The sequence below is a fragment of the Amblyomma americanum genome, chromosome 2, assembly GCF_052857255.1.
Source record: "Amblyomma americanum isolate KBUSLIRL-KWMA chromosome 2, ASM5285725v1, whole genome shotgun sequence".
Classification (NCBI taxonomy): Eukaryota; Metazoa; Arthropoda; class Arachnida; order Ixodida; family Ixodidae; genus Amblyomma; species Amblyomma americanum.
In genome coordinates this window covers 210033289-210048649 of record NC_135498.1, presented here as the reverse complement: position 1 = coordinate 210048649, position 15361 = coordinate 210033289, and the positions used below count along the sequence as shown (strand labels likewise).

Genomic DNA, 15361 nt, shown 5'->3' with positions numbered 1-15361 from the left:
ACCGCCTCGAAGACCTGCCAGAGCATCGACCATGCGGTGTGCACCACATTTTCCCAGAGCATGTTTCAAACATGAAGCGATATGTCTACGGCGCCTGCGGTGACTCCGACTTAGCTACCGGGTCCTCATCAGTGCCGTCGTCGCCTGCTGGCTCCATGCCTTCCCCACGCAATGCAGTCCCATAAACGGATCGCCGCTCAATATGCATAAAACTCCCTGAAGTTAGCCTAACCGGTGTGGGACCTTCTTCGGCGACTGCAGACACCTTTGCCCAGCTCACACACTTCGAATTCAACGAAGAGTGTGACCGTTTTCTATCTGCGAGCCCACATTGCATCGCCCCAGGAAACCCTGCATCAAAGCACGGCCTGACTTCTCCGCCCCCCCCCCCCCCCCCCCGGTGGAAAGGTGATACGGGAATAAAAGAAGAGGCGGAGAGCGAGCGGCGAGCGCGCGGCTCTAGCACGAGGGAGATAGAACGAGAAAGCTTGGCCGCCGCCGGTCGTGCTTCGCCGGCTCTCCTCCGTACTGCTGCTATATTTCTCTGGGCGGGCCCGTGGCCACCCCGTGGCATCCCACACCGTAACAATATGAGAAGCAGATCCAAAAATAAGATATGGCTATCGATTTCTTCTTCCACGGTGAATTGTATGGCGGACTCTAACCTGCTCAGTTGTACAGTAAAATCTTTCAATGGTTCTTTTTCAGCACCCAAATGCAGTCATCAACGTACCTTAGCAAAACCTTGGGGGCAGGAGTAAATGAAGCAAACGCGCGACATTTGATTTCTTTGACAGATTTGCGACCATGACGGAGATGGAAGCTTCCATCGCATTACCGTTAATCTGCTTTTAAGCGACGTCCTCAAAGATGAATAGGTGTTTGTCAGCAAAAATGGAGAAGTCGAGTCAGGTCTGGAACGTCGGTAGGGGTCCTTTCAGGTAGCGCTGGGTCGGCTTCAAGGGAAACGGTGCGAACTTTCACGGCAAGGTCCACTGGAACACTTCACTTGAAGATGCGAACTTTTTCGATGAAGTCCGGCGTATGCGTGTAGGATTTTTGCTTACGAGAGGGAAGATGACGCGGTGTAAAATTTTTGATAAATTCGGAAGAGGCGAACGGGTAAACTCAACAATATGGTGTAACGGGACATGAGGCTTATCAATCTTCGGGAATCCGTAGATGGCAGGGTGTGAACCATTGTGGCATAGCATGTTGTAATAGAGGGAATGGTGCAGGGGGAACCATGCGAAAGATATCGAGCAGTAGTTTTTTTCAGTTCCTATGTCCTATCCTATCCTAACCTATCTTATCTTATCTTATCTTAGCTTATCTTATCAGTTCATATCCGACTATCTTCTGAAAGATAGTCGGTAGCAGGCTGCATTCAAAAGCATGCCCGAAATTGATTTAAGCTCCTATGTACTCAAAAGTAAATATCCCTCGGAGTATTTAATTTGTCCTTCAACGCCAAACGACTCAGCATTACCCATGTGCTTTGTCGTTTTTGTTAACCATTAAACACAGTGTAATTTCTAAACTGGATCAGTTATGCTGCCTAATATCTTCGTAATCTTGCAATGCCGTACTAATTGAAACGTGGCTTTACTCAAACATTTCCCACTCTGAAATTCTGCCTTCCCTATCTGGGTTTGATATTTTCCGCAAAGACAGAATCGATGGCTCGCGCACTGGTGGTGTACTTATGACCACGAAATACGAATTGCATTATTCTCGCTTAGATGTTCCATCCCGCTTGAAATTTAATGGCTTCTTTGTACGGGAACATCTACCATGCTTTTTGATGATTTCAACTTGCCTTCGGTAAACTGGTGTGATACCCTGTAAACGTTAACCAAATGCACCACATCACGAAAATTCTTAAACGCGTGCCTTACTTTCGGTTTAACACGGTTAGTTGCCGCTCCTACACGTGCCACAGACCACTCCCCAATATTTGGTCCTTGCTCAAACTACTCATTTTGACAACTTTTCTTCGATAACGCGTAAGCTTAACCTCAGCGATTATCTTGCAGTTCACTCTACGTTTTCTTGCAAAATCAACATCATCATCATCATCAGCCAAAGTACGCTCACTGCAGGGCAAAGGTCTCTCCCATGTCTCTCCAATTAACCCTGTCCTGTGCCAGCTGCGCCCACCCTATTCTTGCAAACTTCTTAATCCCATCTTCCCCTCTAACTTTATGCCGCCCCCTGCTACATTTGCCTTCTCTTGGAATCCAATTAGTTGCCCTTAAGGACCAGGGATTATCTGGCCTTCGCATACTTTATCACAAAACAAATAAAAAACAAATACCATTCATAATAAAGGCGATTACAAAAGCATAAATCGCGGTCTAACAGTCGTCTCCAATAAGTTCACGCCAAGCAGTAGAGTTGAAATCTGGGTCAGTTGGTACATGTTCACGAAAAAAAGCAGTCAAAAGACGGAACACAAAAAGAAACGAGGCACACACACAACGACTTTACCTCATCTCTTCGCTGTGTTCCGTCTTTTGACTGCTTTTTTTTCATGTTCACGCCAAGCTTCCCGCTTTGCGCTGTGGAATCAAACTCGATCTTTTTCAAATCATAACTGCAGCGCCTCATAACACTTCGTATAAAAAAACTGCAACCATAACCGAGCGAGCTGGTTCGCCGTCGTTTACCTGACCATTAACCTCCACGCCTTCTTTCTCCTCCTCCTCCTCCTCTTCTAAAATCCAACTGTTCTCTGAATAATACCATCTGCCGGCCTAGCTGGTTGCGATGCATATGAATCAGCAGCGCGAACCAGGAAGAAGAAGGAGAAGATAGTACAGAGCGCTAAACTTTCAACTTTTATTTGAAAAAAAAACTGAACCCGCAAGAGTAGCCGTATAACCCGGAGCCGAAATCTTATTGTACCTTGCGTGGAGGGAGTTGTATATTCCATTCCTTTAACTTCTAGTAAGGCTTACATAGACCAAACAGGAAGATGTTTAAATGAGAGGTTAATGGAACATAAGAACGATTTAAATGGGGCACCACTGAGGAACTTGCCCGCCTATTGCCGGACGTGACTGCAAAAAGAAATTAATTCCTCATTGTAGGAAGGCAACCGTCTTGAAAAAAAAACATAAAAATCAGCTAATGCAGGAAATCGTTGAAGCAGCCCACATCTCAGGGCTTAAGGAAGGTTGCGTAAGCACCCCATTTATCTCATTGTCTCACAAGGAAATGACCTTTCTTTCTGGTTTTATTTGATTTTACCTGGTTTTCAGAGGCATACTTCACATGTTGCCTTTTGGCTCTAGCCGTGTTAATTGTTTGCGCTCACTTTTCGTTTCGCTAATCTGTTCAACGTCTTCTCGCCTTCTCATGTTTTTTTGGCAAAATTCGCGCCCTGAACTCTGTTTTTCCATTTTTCCACATTTTTGTCACTCGCGCACACTCAACCCTGTTTTTCTATTCTCTTTCCACATGCAATGCGTGCTTCATATCATAGAACTCATTGTATAGTGTGATTCTTGTCATCTTTAGGGACATCGTGTGGGTCCCAGTTCGTTCGCGTGCCCTGACCACTCCTCCTGGTGGGCTTTTACCTGGTGTTTGTATATAAGTGCAGGTTCAGTTTTTTGTTCAAATAGAAGTTGGAAGTTCAGCGCTCTGTACTATCTTCTCTTCTTCTTCCTGGTGTTTTGTTCTTGCTGCTGATACATATGTTCGCTGAAAATTGTGTCATATATCCCGCTATAAGAAATTCATCGGATATTATATCTTTTCAAACTGACCTTTCTCAAGTGCACCATCGATGTTACAACTGGCTCATGTCGCTCTAAATTACCAAGACCTCACTAATTTCTTTTCACGGTCGTCCTATACTTTGCGCACCTGTATACAGTATTAGTAAGTCCGCAGTTTATTCCGTCGACAATTACAAATATACATATACTTAGGCGTTTAATTTCAAGCGTGGCTAACTTCGAGTGTCCATATCGCCCGGATCACCAACTCGGCATACAGTGTCCTTGGGTACCTTCGGAGCAACCTTGCATTAGCACCCAGTTCTCTTAAATTACTCGCTTACAACACATTCATAAGAACAGAACTTGAATATACCAAGTCTGTTTCGGAACCCCACAAAACTTATCAAATTGATATTATTGAGTAAGTCCAGAATCGTGCCGCGAAGTTTTAGCTCATCTGATTACTCTTATCATACGAATATCTCAGGACTAAAATTATGGTTACAGTTACCTACACTTGTCATCAGTCGTAACGCAGCGCTCCAATGTTTACCTTTACCGTTATGTTCGCCTGTTCGTTATGTCCTGCACTACACGCCAGCGCCGAAAAACCCACCTCGCCGACCCGCCGCTCCTATGCAGCCGCTAACTTGCCCAGCACAGCCCTTCGAGCGGGTTGGCATTGACCTCTACGGTCTTCTTCCCAGCACATCAACCGGCAACCACTGGATCACCGCTGTCATCGATCACCTCGCATGATACGTCGAAACGTCGTCTTTATTATATGCTACAGCCCACAACATTGTATCCTTCATCCTCCACCGCATCGTTCTTCGCAGTGGTGCTCCCAAAGAGTTGCTCAGTGATAGTGGTCCGGCCTTCCTCTCTGAAGCTGTAGAAGCTCTCCTTCAGCTATGCAACATCGTTCACCGCACCACCACTGCCTACCATTCCCAGAAAAATGGATTGGTTCAGCGTTTTAACCGCACCCTCGGCGACATGCTGGCCACATATGTTGCTTCTGAAAACTGTAACTGGGACCGCGTTCTCCCTTTTGTCACCTACGCTTATAACTCCGCTGCTCAAGCCACCACCGGATTCTCTCTGTGCATTCTCCTGTACGGCCGTGGCCATTCTTCCACAATGGACATCATTCTACCGTACCGCCTTGATGCTTTCAAATTTACGACTCTTTCTCAAGCAGCAACTTGTGCCGAACAATGCCGCCAGCTTGCCCGGTCGTTCACTTCACACGCCCAGAAGCAGCAGAAAAGCACTCCTGAAAACTCTGCACTTCCTCCCGCTTACCTTTCTCACTCTTTGGTCTGGCTATGGGTACCCTCCTCAGGCCCTGGCCTTTCCTTCAAACTTATTAGCAAGTGCCAGGGACCCTACCACACTCTTAAGCAGACATCCCCCGTCAATTACCTCATTGAACCTCTTACGCCGTCCTCTGATCATCGTCGCCGAGGCCGTGAAGTTGTCCACATGGCGCCTCAAACCATACTACGACCCCGACGTCGTCACATCGCCCTAGGCCACCAGGATGACGCCTTTTCGCCCGGGGGAAATACTAAAACTGACCTTCGGCTCCAGAATCTTAAGATGCTGGCGCTTAAAGAAGAAGACAACGACAAGCGCCGAACGCTCTGAACCTCGAGCGTATTCTGGACGTACCGCTGCCTCTGGTCTGTACCTGGGCTGTACCGCTAGTTGTTCGCGACGCCGCGCCTTGCAAGACGTTCCTTATGACAATTTCATAAACACTTTCACAGTATCCCAGAAGCAATTCAAATTATCGCAAGCTCGCATCGCATTTCCTGCCGTAACCACTAGAATGCTGTGTATCCTGAACGTGCCCTTACCGCAACATTCCAGCAATCGTTTTTTCTAAAGACTGCCCGAGACTGGAATGACTTAAGTGGCCACCATCACTGACCATCAACTATTCAAGTCCGCCATTGACAAAGTTTATTGATCAATGTAAGCGTTGCCCTGTATTTTAAAACTGTAAAGTTATCTTTTCCCCCCACTCATGTAATGACCCGCAAGAGAGCTTTCAAACTAATAAATAGAAAAATAGGTATGTCCGGACTCTAGATGTTGCCATTTCTAAGGATTCCTAGCTGAGCCGACGAGTTGCTATAAGGGCTGAGATGGTCTCGTGTTGACTTGCAAAGTGCTCATATCAATGGATGTCATTCTACTTGGGCCGAGTGCGAGAACATTTACGGAAAACGACTGCAATGTGTGCTGATGTGGCTTATGTTAACGGCCGGGCAATCGCCTCCAGTTTTAGCGAGCCTACCGCGTTAGGCGCTAATATAAATATAACTGTCTAAATGTGCGGTTCAAAACAAAGTTGCACAGGTTTTCACGCCCATATGGAGAGCGCACGAGAGGAGTTGTTCGTAGTGTACCGAGGAGGCCTGCTGCCGTATCTGGTTCAGCGATAGTTCTTTCTGAGTTTGTTTTGTCAGCTGCTGTAAGCTCCATTTAATGCGAGACGCGCTTTCAGCCATGCGTGGAGGCGGCGAAGCGTCACGCAAGCTGGCGCTGTCGTAGCATAGCCACCACAGCACGTCACCGATTTCCCCTGTCACTGAAAACCGTGCATTGGCTTAGGAGTGCAACGTGCAGCGGATGGCGCCGAGTAGGACATGCAACAATAAGCAAGTGTACTTAAGCCGTGAAAGGTGACAGAAAGGCTGCCTAGCTGCAACTAACAGTACTGGCATGGCGTGTAGAATGCCTGCCCAGCGCTAAGGACAAGCACAAGGACATGTCTGCTGAGAATATACATGTTAAAACGTCAAATTCGAGAAGCCAATCATAAACCTTTGTTGTCGGCGTCTGCATTTTAACATACGAATATGTCAGTCCCCAAAGAGACGAGTTTTTGTTGTATTCTCTGCTTAATAAACAGGCTTCTTACACAAAGACGCACCCATAGTAAGAGAGGTAAGTGCGAAACTTCTGAGCCTGTAATACAGAAAGAACGCAAGCACAGCTTGTGCAATTCAATCAATCTGTTAATTTCGTCAAAAAAGATCATATTTGCTCGGTATTACTGCCAGGAAACCTTAGAGCAGGCCACGGATGAGTTTTAAAAAGGCGAAGCAAAGGCTCAACTCAGCCGCGTGTCCAGATGCGGTGTTAGAGCGACGTAATTACGACCATTAACGACTAAGTTCTCGTTCACGCTTTAAGAAATTAAACAAGTGAAATCATGCCAAGACCTCGTTCGTAAAACATCTTAAATACAAATTAAAGCCCGAAAACTCCTGTTAGCTAGCAAGGATAGGGTACGTGCGGTCAACGTTTGGGACATAAGCAATTAGTTGCTGCCCAGAGAAATTGTTTGAAGTGAGGTTACGATAGAGGCCAACCTAAACAGTGCTCTGCGTGGAAACAGTGTGCCACATGTCTGTTCAATTAAGTACAGAATGAAGAAGCTGCACCAAAAACCTCTTCGCAATACAGGCTGTTGCTCTTTTGATCGACTTGCGCTCAAAAGCATGCGGCCCGTGCAGATGCAGGGACAGGAAGAGCGATAGTCTTAAAATTTATCTGACTGGAACTACTGTGTTTCCAAAGAAGAGCCGTCCTGCGCTCCTCCGTTCCTGCCCACAAAGGCTTATTTTGGCGGCTCGTGCAAACCTTGTCGCGGTAGGCTCACATTCGACAGGAGAGCAGGTATGGTATAAATGTTCTTCGAAAATGGCGCCACGGAAGAAGCGGTACGCTGTAAACAAACACAATCTTCCCCTTCTGCACTTCGTCCTGCTTACATTTTGGCGCGCTTTTGTCAAGAAAACAGTGAACAATAGTGCGCATCGAGACGCGCAAGAGACGCCTCGGAACACGATGGAAAGCGGACTCACGGGAATCCTGGGGAAGGTGTAGATCGTCTTCTTCTTATGTGAGCCCATGGCCACCGTGACGTGCACCTGTGAACGACTGCGCACGGGTACACCTTCAGAAAGAGGACACCTGACGTACTTTTCTGGAATTATCGCTTCCATACTCATAAACGAGGCCTTGAGCAATTGGTGAATGGGAGCCCTCTTTACCTTAAGACAAGTACACCAAGCACTTAAAGCAGAGGACATGCAGCGATATTTCATAACCAAAACTCTCTCAGACAGACACAAGAATTCCTATTTCAGGCCTTTTTTCTGCGCAGCAGCTCGAGAAGACTGCGAATTATGAGAAAGCAACACCATTACAGCTCCTGATGTTCCCTGAAACAGCGCAAGAAAATTCCTTTTTAGCCAAATTTTATTTCTCAAATTTTATGGAGGAGAGGAAACGTCCCGAAAGCAACACCACGCAGAATACTCAGACCACTACGTCACTCACGCCGCCAATTACTTCCGCTCTTCCGAACGCAGACAGCACCCGCCGTGAATCTTCCACAGTTACAGAAACGCAAACCATCTCCATAAGCGTGTATTTCTGGGTGAGTTGGTACGTGTTCAAGTGAAAAAAAAACTGCGAAAAAAAAGACGCAGGACCAGGAGGAAGCACACACAGACTGTCGCCGACAATCTGTGTGTCTTCTCCTGGTCCTGCGTCTTGTTTCACTGGTTTTTTTTTTTCGCTTGAACCATGTTCATACCTTGTCAAATCTAGAAGTACCCCGGTCTTAGGTTTATTGCACCTACCCTGGCATCAAATTTTATGCTGCTCTCCACACGCCAGTCAGTCAAAGCACTACATGCCATGCATACAGCCCCAATTAATTTTCGGTCCCGTAAGTTTCATTTTGTGGAAGCTGAAATCGCTCCATGCGGCCGCAATTATTAATGTTTTTTTATTAATACCCTCAATGATTTCACGTTCAAGCGTGTCCTTCTAGATTGTTCCTAGTGCATAAAATAGAACGCTCGAAAGTGAAGTTACTTAAGCTTTTTATCTTATAAAGATGGGAAACAATGGTAAAAGTATGATGTCACTTTCATTGCAAGAAAAATAAATGACATTTTTGGAACATTGCAATAAGGTTGTCAGTCACGACTAGTGAAGATATTTAAATGCCGAGCTTTTTAAGAAAAAAGGCCTGATTTCGAAGTGCAGCGCCCCTCCTATAGTGTATGTTACTTTGGTTTTGTCTTCGTATTTTTCTTTGTGCTACGTTCATTACACGCAGTGGTTCATGGCCAAATGGCCCAAATAACCGTGCTATTCCTTTTTCACAGCCGGAGTGAGATTGCGCAACAGTAGGTACAACAGTGTTGTTTCCCGCACTCAATGCAAAAAACGAGCCACCGGCAAGGCGGTCAGTTGCCTGGCACTAAGCCGCGACCTCCACGAACATGGATCAAATTGTAAGCACGTTACTGAGAACCAGTCATGGCTCTCGACCACCTACCATTTTCCTCTGTAAACTGTGAGATTATGTGCCATGGAGCAAAAGGTTGTCAGAACCTTTTAAGGCTTCTTGAGCAGAGATAAATATGGGTACACACGATAGCAGCGGTTTCGGCTACTTGGCGAAACATATCAAGTGGTGCACTGCTCAAGACACACAACAGCCACTACACAGGACACAAGGACACAAAAGTGCGTGCAATGCAATGAGAAGGAAAATATAACGTATCCATTCTGCGCTCACTGCGAACGAAGAGGCTGAGGTACAAGAGAAAGGGCAGGGGTTAAACGTTAATGTGCGAAAATATACGGGCTATATTGGGGCGGCGCTTATTCTTAACGGAAGAGCTGAAATGAACGCCTGCTACGAAAGCCAGCTTGCAGCCATGGAATTTTCTCTACGCTGAGAGATGAAGAAGGTAAGCTCCATCATTGCGAGGGTGATGCGGTTAGCAGGAGCCACAATTTTCTACCCACGTACTCAATCTCAGTGAATGCGGGAAAGAGGAGAACGGCAATAAGGTGAAGACCATCTTTTCTAGCAACTACGGTGCCAGCTGAGGCTAACCGGAGCTGCTCTGAAACGCCACTCTTTACACGGCAACGAGCACCTCGGACGGGCCAATCATTGGCATGCTGTGGAACACGCATTAGAAGCTTGCCGTACCGGTTAGCTCAATTGAGAAAACGACTGCTGCAGTGAAGTGATGGTACCAGGTTCGAACCCCAAACCAGGACGAATTTTTCTTTAACTGCGAAGTTTGCGAGAAAGGTGTACAGCTTTCCTTTGCAGCCATATGACTGCGCTCGGGCGGATGCCAATGAGGAATTACTTCCTTATCGCTCAAAATTCACATAAGACCAATTTGGGCTATGTGGTGCGACATCCTAGAGGATTTGGCGCCAGAACTCAGTTCGTAGCGTAGCGTAGCCGTTTGAGCATCCACCTTGTATGCGGAAGGTTAGGAGTTCGATACCCAGTGCCACCGGGCGCACTCCGGTTGTCCACTGGGTAAAAGCTTTCCCATCGCTTGCTGCTTCGCTGGGGTGAAACGCTCCTTTACTCTTGTCGCGGCTCTGTACCAGACCGCCAGCCTGGATGCCCGCCTCCCTTGTCCGGATTCAACACTTTAGCTTTGCCCACAGTTGGCGTTCCCCATAGGGCGGGACCCGGCTATGCCCTCGTTTCGCCTTCTTCGTGTCTTCAGCCCCTGTATGCCTGGAGTGGACGGATATACCAAGCGGCCAGCACCCCTCCCCCTTTCTCCTACCTGTTCTGTCACATGGTACTTTCTTCTCTCCCAATTCCACTGTGCCTACCTTTTCCTCTTTCGCCCTCTGGATGCCTGCCCTGCGATTTCCTCCTGTTCGCTTTTTCACCTTTTAGTATAGTTTCTTGTTATTCCTCCGATGTATAGCTTGTACCTCCTGCTAGCAACCAGCGAGGGCTCATCTCCTGGGGCACAGTGGACCTCTTCCTGCCTCATTCTTCTGCTCAAGGAACGCATTTACCGTGCTCTCCTGCTCGGGTTTGCTTGCGATTGCACACCTTTTCGTTTTGTGCCCCCACTTGGTCTTCCTCGATGGCTTTTATTTTAACTTTTCGAGGGGCGTTTTCATACCTATGCTCTCCACTTCAATTCGTTTGTGCATTCTATATCCATGTGTTAGGCGCCGGAGTTTTCCGACCATTTTTTTTGTTAGGCTCTACCTGGGGACTTTGACATAAGGGGTGAAATTCTTGGACATTAGGTCTTTCATCCTGCCTTGCGACCATGAAAAATTCTATGTATAATGGCGCTCCTTGGGCAATCTGGCCTTGCGCCATACAAACCAAATCACCGTCATCATGAGCGCTACGAGACAAGGTTCAGGAGCCGGCACTGTCGAATTGATAACGTAGCACAGGGCTTGACTGTTTATTTCCCTATAGATTAAGATTTTGGATATCAAAAATGCGGACAAAAGAGGAACGAAAAAATGGAGCTGGTGCCAGCCTCTACTTTTGCGAACCACGCTTATTCCCGGCGAGAGGGTGCTGAAGTCATCTGCTTGTTCCTCTCCCAGGCGTATTTAGATATTCTTATTCCCACAAGCAGTCAGGGAATGAAACGTAACAACAAATCATATAGACAGTAGCGCGTCACTAAATGAATTTCTATCGAAGCTGTTCACGGTTCATCATTCTCGACCATTGTCCTGTATTATTTCATATATCATTTTCATTGCTGTAATTTTATTGTTTGAATACTTTCCAGAAACAACTCATTTGCTTCCCAGATAGCCTTGTGTAATTGTAGTATCGTACCTTTTTGTTTCAAACATAACTGCTTCCTACAATGTACTGTCGCCTTGGCACTCGCCTTGGCAATACTGTCTCGTTGCGTGTCGACAATGTCTTTTCTCAATTTGTTCTATTTAAATTCTTATGCCTGCATTTATTTCTGTATTTTTTGCGCATAAATTTCGCTCTTTCCTGTCACAGCGTCTGATGAGGCTAACAGTATCATGTATCTAAATAAATAAAGAAATATTATGTCACCGCTGCTCAGGGCAGAGCAGCAGTCACCGAGGGAGCAGGCGTTCAGGTTGTGCGAACATCATGCACAGCTCTTGCGAGAAAGGACGGCCCCTAAATTCGGTCCTCCACTAGACTGGCCATTTGCTAGGCGTCACTAGAATGCTTGAATTCCAGGAATTTTTCGCTGCTTACTTGTCGGCGGTGTCCTTGGCGACGCCAGTGCGAAACACCAGGCCCCTGTAGCGCACCTCTCTGCGAAGGAACGAGATGAAACACTCAAGAACTGCGGAAGGATGCCGACAGCGATAAAAAGAGTTAGTTGCAGCACGGTCGAAGCGTCGCTCAGCCGCGTCATAGCCTACCTCCACGGTCTGGGGGCTCAGGTGGGGTAGAAATACAGCAAACCGCATCGTCATGCCTCCGAATCATAACGCATAAGAGGATCTTAAGGACAAAGGCTCCGAGTTAATTTAGACCAGAGGGACTCTTCCAGACGTGCGCCATGTGACCTTGCACCTAGTTCAGAGAAAAGTGAGAAAAAGCTGCCTTGCATTCTTTCGTAGCGCCACAATTTTGTTCAGATCGAACGAAAATGTCAAAAGGGAATTGTCGGAGCCTGTAACATTATAAAAACTACCAGTAAATAAGCCATTACTGCACGTACTTCGCTTTCACTGAATTAAATCGCAATTTACAAGGCCACTTATAATTTTGTGATGTCTAGCTTGTCCTGTGCTTGGCAGCGAATGATTTTATGTATTCTCTTAATTCGTTTTGTTGTTCACCTATACACCTGTTCCCCGTTTCCGTCGTGACATGCTTGTTTCTACTCTCATACGTCATATCATGCTTTTTTCCTCTCACCGTAGTGATTCATTTTGTTGGTTCTTGGTTTCCATTCTGCTATCTACATCAATAAATCAATCAATCAACTTTATTCAGCATATTTTGTCCTGAAGAACAGAGAAAAAAAAATGCTAGGGTAGGAGCAAAAAGCCACAATCTCAGTAGCTTGACGAGGCTCCCACCCCTAATTTGCCCTTATGCCCTGTTGTTTAACCTAGCCTCCTATGATAATGCGACTGTTTATTCTTGTTTGTTTGCTTTAACGGAGAAAACAAAAAAATGCTATCACTGTGTGCTACCGTTTATCGGTTCTTGCGTGATCGGCAGAGGTGGTCGCGAGCTTTGCTTCCTGCTTCCTCAATTACACAGCATGTACTCTTACTCGTGAATAAGTAATTGGATGACTACGCCCATGATGTCCAAGGAAGTAAAGAGCCGGGCCAGTTGCTACATGTCATAAATTTATCAGAATCTCCTCTACTACTACTCTTTTTTTAGTTTATTTGTTTCGTTCTGATTTACAGAACCAGGGGCAAAGGAAAAAGGCAAGAATTCTGACAAAGGCCTCTGCTCTGCATGCAGTCAGCAGACAGGCATCAGAAACATACAATTGATCCCCATTTTAGGGGACAAAGGGATAAAACAAGCAACACTGAAAGGCAATAAATGCTAGCAAAGAAACAAGAACTACATATAGAACTACATATAGAACTACAAATAGAACAAGAACTACATATAGAACTACAATTGCCAACAATTGATTCCCTCTTTAGGAGAAAAAAGGGATAATACAAGCAACACTGAAAGGCCTTAAATGCTAGCAAAAAACAAGAGAAGTAAATGAAATGAATCAGATGTTTTATTGCAATATCACATTCTCAAGTAACTTTTTGGGAATTAGCTCGCTGAAAGCAGTAGTTTTTCAGTGCGATTTAGTAGAGACGGTATTTGGAACTGTACGTGTTGCCTACCGTAGTTTGTCCTGACTAAAGGCATTTTTCTGCTATGTGTGCGGAAGCAGTACTCTGCAGCGGGGTTTGCTGCGCTGTAAAGTTTCTGGTTCTGAACATGTTGCAAGAGCCAATAACAGTATAATTGGTTAGCCTGTATCAGGAAATACTTTGCACAGTCCTTCGTTCTGGCGAAATAATCCAACGAGCCTGACAGAATGTATTACGGCACATGGATGAGGGATGCCGCAGAGGAGGAATCGTGACGTATGCAGACATACCGGGGTTCTTCAACGTGCTCTTAGATCGCACAGCACAGAGCGCGTCTTTTCCGTTTCACCAAAGTCAAAATAAAGGCGCCGTGACTGTGATTTAGCCTCGGCTCTCTGGCAGAATATCCGGGAGCGCTAATCTCTTAGCCACCGTTGGGTGTCAGTTCTGCGGGAGCGTTTACTGAGACCACATTGAGATGTGTAGCAATCACCGTCGTGTGGAACATCTCAAGTTAGTATAGCGCCTGCGCGTGCTTTAAGTTTAGCGCGTTCTTGCTAGCCTTTATACGGGCCAGGAATAAATATTGCTAGGGCGCCAAACAGAAGCCATGAAGCCCGTGAATTCCTGGGCCACATGAGCCATAGGCAGCACAAAATGGTTATCGCACAGTTTCCGCCTTCACCGGGAGATCACGTTTCTACGTGGCAATCGCGGTAAAACAGGACATACTACGTCCGCCGCTATGGACGAGGGTAGCGCTGGCGAAAACTCTCAAGGTTACACTACACATAAATACCCCCCGAAAGCAGAAGATTGCACAGCCATTGCCGTAACTCCTTTGGTATACCTCTGGACGCGAAACCCGGAGGTCGTGGGTTCGTACTCTACCGACGACATGTGGTTGTTTTCTTCTCTTTTATAATCAATTATCCTTAAAAAATACCCTATTAATCTCTCATTGTTCAGCGCAACAGATTAAGCGCCCAAACAAACCCTTACGTGTTTCGTGGCTGCTTACTGCAGGATGGCTTAATAAACTGAGGACTTCTGTTTGTGAAGGGTAACTCGGATTGCTGGCGTTACCTGTGGGAGCCTCTTTTAACATTAGGCTCCTTCGTTTCGGTGACTTTTGGCCGCCTTGACAACATGTACTGGTAGGCGAGTTGGTCAGACATGGTACTTGTAAAGCAGGGCAACGACTCAAAGCCAAACAGCGCTGTGTTTTGTCTCTTCCTTCCTTGGCTTCAAAGCTCTGCGCTGCTTTACAAGAACTACGTTGGCCTCCTTCACGTATGAAGAAAGGACACAAGTTGCGTCTTCATCACTTTTCTGACATATCTGATGGGTATTGGGCACAGTTGTGCCTCCATGTTTCCTGAGGTTAGCACAGTGTCTACAGTTCTGCGTTATGTCTTCACTTCTGCCGTTTAGGAAGAAATAAAACAACTAGCCCAACTAAAACACACTTCCGTTGATGCTGCCCTACTCCCACCTCAGCCAATTTTCGGTGAGTTGGTGGCAGGTAATTCTTAAAAGAGCGCCAACAAGACAAAACAGGACAGACGTGTGTACGTCTCTTCTGTGTTTTGTATGCGCTCTCATGCAACGCTCGCAGTAGCTGCATGAGTTCGTTAAGTACACAAAAACCCAAAAGATAAAATATGGACTAAAGGAAGGTTGCAGACAAGTAAGTAAAAGGGATGGGCAGCCACGTCTCTAAACATCTGCAGAAAACGAGCGGTTCCTCACTGTTGAGCAAAAAAAAAAGCAAAGGGTAAGTGTACATAGAACAAGATAGAAAAGCGCGTTATCTACAGCCCTAAAGGGGCTCTGAAAACCTTCCGAGGTTTTCGCTCGCTCAATCGTCCTTCCCGGCGACTTTTTCATGATCGCACCCTCCTCCGTCCCCCGCATCTGCGTAGACAAGGTGAGAAGTGGCCATTGGTTAG

General features: G+C 46.3%; 1 protein-coding gene across 1 annotated transcript in view; it reads right to left on the bottom strand.

The window, feature by feature from the left end:
• Positions 1–15361, bottom strand: part of LOC144120358 (uncharacterized) — a 333822-nt gene that overhangs the window by 20637 nt on the left and 297824 nt on the right. The window contains exons 18-19 of the mRNA XM_077652721.1: positions 11815–11874; positions 7613–7688 (exon numbers count right to left, since the gene is read on the bottom strand). Coding sequence (XP_077508847.1) covers positions 7613–7688; positions 11815–11874 — 136 coding nt within the window. The remainder of the gene's footprint in view (positions 1–7612; positions 7689–11814; positions 11875–15361) is intronic.